Genomic DNA, 7,308 nt, shown 5'->3' on the forward strand with positions numbered 1-7,308 from the left:
GTTACTTATTGGTAATTTGCGTTCTGAAGGCCAGTGTTTCCAGGTAAAACAAGTGATCAACGGTCTGACTCTGGGGAGATGGGTCAGGAGGTAAAACCTGCTCTTACTGCATCAATTCTACCAACTCCGCAATATATAATATAATCAGAAGAACCCTAAATCCACCTAGATGGCATGTGGTTCACTGCCTCTCTCTCTCTCTCTCTCTCTCTCTCTCTCTCTCTCTCTCTCTCTCTCTCTCTCTCTCTCTCTCTCTCTCTCTCTCTCTCTCTCTCTCTCTCTCTCTCTCTCTCTCTCTCTCTCTCTCTCTCTCTCTCTCTCTCTCTCTCACAAGTCCTCTCTCTTTCTCCAAACACACACACACACACACATACCCACAGCACAGCTCACGCCCATTTTGTACACCCGGCCTACCTTTGAACCAATCAGAAGGCAGGATTTTACTAGAATAGGTAAACCTGTTTGGGAAAAAAAGATTTGTAGCCGGGCCCATCCTTCCAAACATGCCAATCAAGGTAGGTGCGGCAATCGAATTCCTTCTCCAGTCCTCGAGACACCTCTGAGAGATGACGCTGAGACAAACGGCGAGATATGCGAGTCGATTCTGCGACACAGAGAAATACATTGGTTTTTCACCTGCTCTTTGCTTTGAACAGGCTCTTTGGATTGACTCCCAATACAAATTTGCATGAGTTTCTACCTTGGTTCTACATTTGTTGGGTGAGTCTTAAATTAATAACGCCGAGCTATGCGTAGATTTATTGCTGTTGGTGTACTATGGCTTGGTGCAACATATAGCACATCACTGCTGAGACATGTTTGTGAAAAAATAATTTATTTTGTTCTGACTGCACTTCATTTTACACTTTATTTCAACTGGATGAATTTAAGTTTTGTTTTTTGTTGCTTTGTGTTTTCTAATTTAAAGATGCTGTTATGTTTATAGCATCAGTTGTGGATTCTTGTCATTACATTTGGTATAACAGATTTAGAGATTGGAGATGGTAAAGTTAAAGCTTGTGTTCATGAGTTTAAGACATGAACTACATGTGGTCCAGAGCGTAGGCCTACTACATGTATTTTATGGATATCTGTGTGCGCGCCTGTTCAGGCGCGCACACAGCCGAGCGCTTTTCCCCCAAACTGTAGATATCACAGCCCAATAAATAGTTGCTGATTCTGTATTTTGAGACTTTAATTCCCAGCAACAAAAAAAAATAACTAATCCCTTGCCAACATTCAACCACACGCAGTTTCAGTTCCAAATGCGTCACATGCTGCGACATGTCTGGTAACTGGTTAGTGTGGTTGCAAAGCAAGCCACACTATTGTTATTCTGTCTTATTACACGATTACTATTTGCTATTTTTGCATTGTAATTCAATGGGAAAATACGCTGACTTCAACCATTCCGAACGTGAATAACTCAAAGTTGTTACACATATTAAAACCACGCGTAAGCAAGTTTCTAAAAAAATAAATAAAGAATACTTGAGAGCAAAATTAAGAGGGTACATCATTGAAGAACTTTGTGCTCTTGCAAACATTATTTTAAGATGAAAAAAGGATCAGCCTCAATACATTGTATAGATTGTGATGACACAGCAAAAATAGGTAACACTTTATAATAAGGTGCCATAATAAATAGCAAACTAGTCATTACCTAACCCTTTGTTAATATTTGTTAATTGTTACTAAAATATCTATTTGGCTCAAGTGAATCGTTTTTTCATCATTAATTAAATATTGGTTGTTTGCATACAATCTGTATGTTAATGTTTTAACAAATAGAAAACAATCTATTAACTAATATTGCATTAATATTTGTTAATAGTTAACTAAATGTATTTTTTGCACTAATTAACAGTTATTTCTTGCATCATTTAAACGTTAAATGTTTATTGCAGATTCAGAATCAGACAACTTTATTGTCTGTCGTAACAGTAAATCATCTTTGACGTGGCTCGACATACAACCAGGACAATGGACTGATAAGCAGTCATACATTGATTTCTGAGGGCACACATAGTGTGTATAGATCTTAAAACAAGTCTAAGTATTAACAACTGTAAAAAAGTACATACTATATGTTAATATAAAAGTTAATGACATATTAGGAACTATGAACCTTTGGAGGACTGCGTTTCCACCGCTTCGATTGCTTGCCTCATAGTTCCACACGCCTGCATGTAATACCATGGCATCTAAACGTATAAAACCTGTGTCAAGTCATCTTAATTAAACTCAAATATTACTTCCTGTTGTGAAGGGACTTGTTTATGCAATTAGAGACCTTGTTTTATCATTGTGGAGGTGGGGCGGCGTCTGGCCTGCAGGGGGAGTATGGAGCACCGGGTCTGCTGGGGTGATGGGGTCTGATTGCGAACAGCGGTTTGCAATCTGACCCAATCAGGAAGTGTGTATTTATGTGCCTGCTTGTCTTTCAGTGAGGGTTGGAGAGGAGAGAGAAGGAAGACGCTCTCTGCGAGCCAGAGAGAGCGTCGTAAGAGCACGAGACGGACGGAAAGAACATTTTGTTTGTGTGTCATTATGTTTGTTTGCTCAGAAGGGGAAATAAACAGGAGTGTGCTCCATTCCCGCTGGAGAACTGTGTCCCCGCTGGGCTCCACTGTAACGGGTGCAGACGAGTCAGAACAAAATGTTCTTTCCGTCCGTCTACCAAGGCGTCTCCAGCCCCACCCACCCTAGAAGGAACGGCCAAGGAGGATCAGGAATTACACCATTGGTAGGGAGGAACAAGACCAGCCTCTACCTCAGCCACCTTGCGGTGGCAGTTTATTATCATGCTCTGTGAATTTGCGCGAGGAGGGCCCTGGGCGGGTGCACTGTCCATAGCTAAGCCCCTAATGCTTGTGTACAGACGTGCACACAGCCGAGGGCTTTTTCCTCAAACTGTAGATATCAGAGCCTGATAACAGGTTGTGGGATCTGTAGTTTGAGGATTATATTAATTTATCAACGATTGACTGGCTCTTAAAAGAGTCTTTCTTGCAAATCCAGCCTCACCATTAGTATTATTAGAGCAATCGAAGCTAGCCCCTGGCAATAGCGATCAAACAGAAGGCGTCTTTACACTGCTAAGCCGGTTCGGTCACGGCTTGGCACACCCGGCAAATTCACCGTCTTAACTCAAGTTGCCTGTGAAATTCTGAGGGGGTAAAATCCCCCGACGCCACAGAGCGGGCTTTCTTGGTTCAAGGGAGAAGGTAGAGTGCACGGAGAGTAGACCTCTTTAGAATAATTTGCACACTACAAATGCTTTTATTTTTTTACGATTCAAGAGATTCGCAATCAAGCATATACAGTATACATCTGAGTGTAAGTGCAAAAACACCAACATATTCTTTATTTTGCTGACCACTTTTTTTATTCAGACAAAAGCCTCGTAGGGAAAGTTCCTGTGCGTCTTTCTTGTAGATCAGATCACACCATCTTTCCCCATCTTCGTTTGAATGCGACTGCATCACCTTCTCTCCCATGATCAGGAGCTTGCGGGTTTCACTTTCTCTCCAGTTAGAACTGCTCATGTTGATATCGCTGCTCTGTCTAGACAACGCAGGAACTCCTCTTACCCCCCCCCCCCCCCCCCCCCCCCGGAACTGTGGAGCCGTCGCATTTACATCAGAATGAATCCCAAACCACCAATGTGTGTAGGGTCCGGGAGGGTAAATTGGGGTGCTAGCGCAAGCAGGCAATTTACCTCGGGCAGCGTAAACGCACGGACCGTGCCGCGAAAAAGGAGTGCATAAAACGGGCACATTTGGCAGTGTAAAAACGTCTAAAGTGAATGTTTATTGACACTCGAAATTCCGATCCTGGACGAGCCCCCACTGTGTCACGGTACATTGGGAAGAGAGATCGTATGCCTTCTACAACACGGTCACCGTCGTCTGTCAGGGCATGAACCATCTCTAGCCTGATGACCCAGTGTAGTGGACATCTAAAACTATCACGGCTTGCTTACATGAAACAACAAAAGGGATAAATGACGTAACCCCCCCCCACCCGCAACGAAGAAAGATGATACACGACAGACGGCCTGACATCCCCATCATCTGTCACGGAAATGCCGGTGTTCAGTGGCTGCGGGAGTGGGCGGCCTCCGGCGTTAGCTGTGTCCAGCTTCATTGGGTTCAAGATTGTTTTCTAAAATGTTTTCCGATGTCCTCCGGTTGACAGGCGGTAGCCCGGTAGCCATCGCTGTCCCTGATGTCGGAGCAAGCATTCCTCCTCTCCGTCTGAATCCTGATTGGTAAGTAAAGAACTCCGCCGACATTTCAGGTCACAGGGTAAATTGGTTTGACCCCCCTATCCATTTGCCCCAGCCTGGTCAAATCACATTTCATTGCCCATCAAGCAAGCCGGAGACATCTAAGAACCCCTTAAGTCTAAAATAACAAAATAACAAATTTTGGACCCTAGATCACCTAGCCCAAGGATTGAATAAAGTCTTGTCTCTTAAAGGAAATGGCCTGTCCGTAACTGTATGACAACCTTAGGATAATTCTAACACGCACACACGCGCACACACAACCACACACACACTGACGGGGCTAAAAATTTGATGATGGCTTTTCTCACTACAGGGTGTCCCAGCATCTAGGATGAATTTTAGCAACAAGTCTGCCGCATCGAACGAGACCAGCCGGAACCCATGTCAATACGAAGAGGAGGATTTCAAGCACCTGCCGCTGACCATCATCTACTCTTTATTCTTCTTATTCGGCCTCTCCCTGAACGCCATGGTGCTAGTCCTCATCACGTTCCGCACAAAGCACTGGACCCCGTTCATCATCTACATGCTCAACCTCACCATGTGCGACTTCCTCTTCGTCTTCATGCTTCCCTTCCTCATCTACTACTACGCGGGTGCCAACGACTGGCCCTTTGGCGAGCCCGTCTGCAAAATCGTACGCTTTTTCTTCTACACCAACCTCTATGGTAGGCTGTATGCATAGTAAAATGTATCAGGGATTTCTAAGTTTCTTTGTTGTATTATGATGACTGCATCACAACATCTTAAATAACTGCTATAGTAGCTTACATCCATACCAAGTGTGTGCTAAATTCAGCACAGAGGTGCTGTGTTGAAATGTGCTATATTGCAACAGATGACACATTACCACATTAAAATAGTTAAACTCGTATGAGGAGCACAGAATGTGGTCACGTACCATCATGTGGTACAACAGGTTGGATGCATGCTACTGCAGTGTTAACACCCCACCTGTGCCTACAGGCTCCATTCTTTTCCTGTCCGTCATCAGTCTGCATCGCTTCATTGGCATCTGCTACCCGGTCCGTTCCCTCAGCTGGCTCAGCATTCGACGCGCCAAGCTGGTGTCCGTTGGCGTGTGGGCCTGTGTGCTCTCCGGTCAGGCCCCCGTTCTCTACTACTCCAGCACCAGGTGAGGAATAAACACACACACCCCAATGCCCGGCACAAGGGAGTGTTATGTAAGGTCGTTCAGCAGACGAGACACTTCTAACCAAAGCGGCCTCCAGTGTCCTTGTTACAGGTGATTAAAGGTATACGCAGAGATATCTCTAAATTGGTGGATGCCTACCCAGCTAGGCTACTGTAACTCTGCAATTCAATATGAGTGGCTAAAGGAAAGCAAATGCTAACCAGCAAACTCCCCTTCTGGAAACACAATTGTCATCTGAATTGAACAATTCAACTAAATCTTGGCAGGACAGGCAAATGCAAATGTACAGAGATCTCGGCAGTAGAGTTAAGCCTCTTTCTCAAGGATGCCATAGATAGGATGACATCAATCCCGGTACCTTTTTGGTCTGGCAGTAGCCTGCCTTACAGCCACAGCACTATTCTACCTCACCCAACTCTCAGTAGTTGTTGGTGCACAAGAAAGCTACGCTTGCATCCAACCACAATGCATCTATTGTTTACCAGGAAGTACCGCGAAGGCTTTTTTTGCGTCGGCACCACGGGCCCTGAGGTCTACTATGAACTCCTGGTCTACAGTTCTGTGATCTCAGTGGTGATGTTCGCCGTGCCCTTCATGGTGGTCATGGTGTGCTATGGCCTGATGGTGTGCAAGTTGCTGGGGCCCAGCTGGGGATCGGGGGAGCGCCAGCAAGGGCTCCGGGCGGCCCACCGCACCAAGCAGAAATCGGTGAGGATGATCATCATCGTGCTGATGACGTTCATGTTCTGCTTCCTGCCCTTCCACCTAACCAGGAGCCTGTTCTACTCCTTCCGATACCTCAGGGATAAGCACCCAGAGCAGGTCAGTGATGCACACATCCTTTAATCAGAAGCCTGACACATGATTGATTTGAAATATAATAAAAGTATATTTTACAGTTAACAACCTCTAATAGTTTGAGTTGTAGTGACAGATATAGCTATATGATTTTCAGGAGAAGGAAACGATTTGAAGAGAAACATTTGGTTGATGATGGCACGTTATATTGCTGAAAAACCTTCGGGTTCAGATTTTTTTTTAATGTGTAATGCTGTGTTTTCCCAAGATGGCAGGGGATTCCTGCCACTTACTCCCACTGTCCTGAGAGCCACGCCTCTTTTCTCATTCATATGAAGTGGTTCAAGCACGTTTTGTTTTGATCTTCCTTCTGTGTCTCTGGATCAGATAACCTGTGAACTGCTGGAGGGGTCCAGCATAGCCTACGTGTTGACCAGGGTGATGGCCAGCGCCAACAGCCTATTCAACCCCATCCTCTACTTCATTGCCTTCCGAGACTTCCGAAAAACCACGAAGAAGCATAAAAAACCTGGCAACGGCCTTCCAGGATGTGCAAATACAGCGTTGATGACATCACTATGACATTTTACTTTACCAGATTCCAGCAAATCTAAAAAGCCTTGTTCTCTATGAAAAAGCTCTATGCTAGAGCCGTGTTGAAACAGCGTTATGGTAGCAAATCACTGACATTTTTTCATTTTAAAAGCCATTGAAGTTTGTATAAGGGAATATTAACACCCTTGAATATGTTCCATTGCATAAAAAAAAAATTCAAACTTATTTTATGTGATAATTTTGTCAATGTATACATTTTTAACATAATCAAAAGGAGCATTTGGGGTTAACAGGAAAGTTTTTTTCACGATTTCTTCAGGGTTTTCGGAAAACTTTCAAGGTAGAGAAAAATCGATCAACAGACTACATGGGTCCTTGAGGCAAAACATTGAGATTGTAAAATAAGGGCCAAATGAAACGTCTCCGATTTATTTATAAAACTGTGTGGGAGATGTGGCTATTTGTGTCTGACCGCGAATTATGGCACCCCTCTGGTTACAGCGCT

At 44.3% G+C, this 7,308-nt stretch overlaps 1 protein-coding gene across 5 annotated transcripts; it reads left to right on the forward strand.

Moving 5' to 3' along the window:
- Positions 1 to 506: 506 nt before the first annotated feature.
- Positions 507 to 7,028, forward strand: LOC115560619 (P2Y purinoceptor 2). Of its 5 annotated transcripts, none has more exons than XM_030379993.1 (7): positions 507 to 720; positions 2,567 to 2,746; positions 4,201 to 4,273; positions 4,608 to 4,962; positions 5,261 to 5,429; positions 5,936 to 6,272; positions 6,636 to 7,028. In XM_030379993.1, exons 4-7 carry the CDS (start codon positions 4,626 to 4,628, stop codon positions 6,828 to 6,830), a joined length of 1,038 nt encoding a protein of 345 aa, XP_030235853.1. In that variant the 5' UTR covers positions 507 to 720; positions 2,567 to 2,746; positions 4,201 to 4,273; positions 4,608 to 4,625; the 3' UTR covers positions 6,831 to 7,028. The 5 variants fall into 5 exon arrangements, with proteins under 5 accessions (XP_030235853.1, XP_030235855.1, XP_030235856.1 ...); XM_030379995.1 differs by having other exon boundaries at positions 514 to 720; positions 2,448 to 2,746; positions 4,608 to 4,931; XM_030379992.1 differs by having other exon boundaries at positions 518 to 720; positions 2,448 to 2,746.
- The last annotated feature ends 280 nt before the right edge of the window (positions 7,029 to 7,308 follow it).

This window comes from Gadus morhua, chromosome 16 (assembly GCF_902167405.1).
Source record: "Gadus morhua chromosome 16, gadMor3.0, whole genome shotgun sequence".
Taxonomy (NCBI): domain Eukaryota; kingdom Metazoa; phylum Chordata; class Actinopteri; order Gadiformes; family Gadidae; genus Gadus; species Gadus morhua.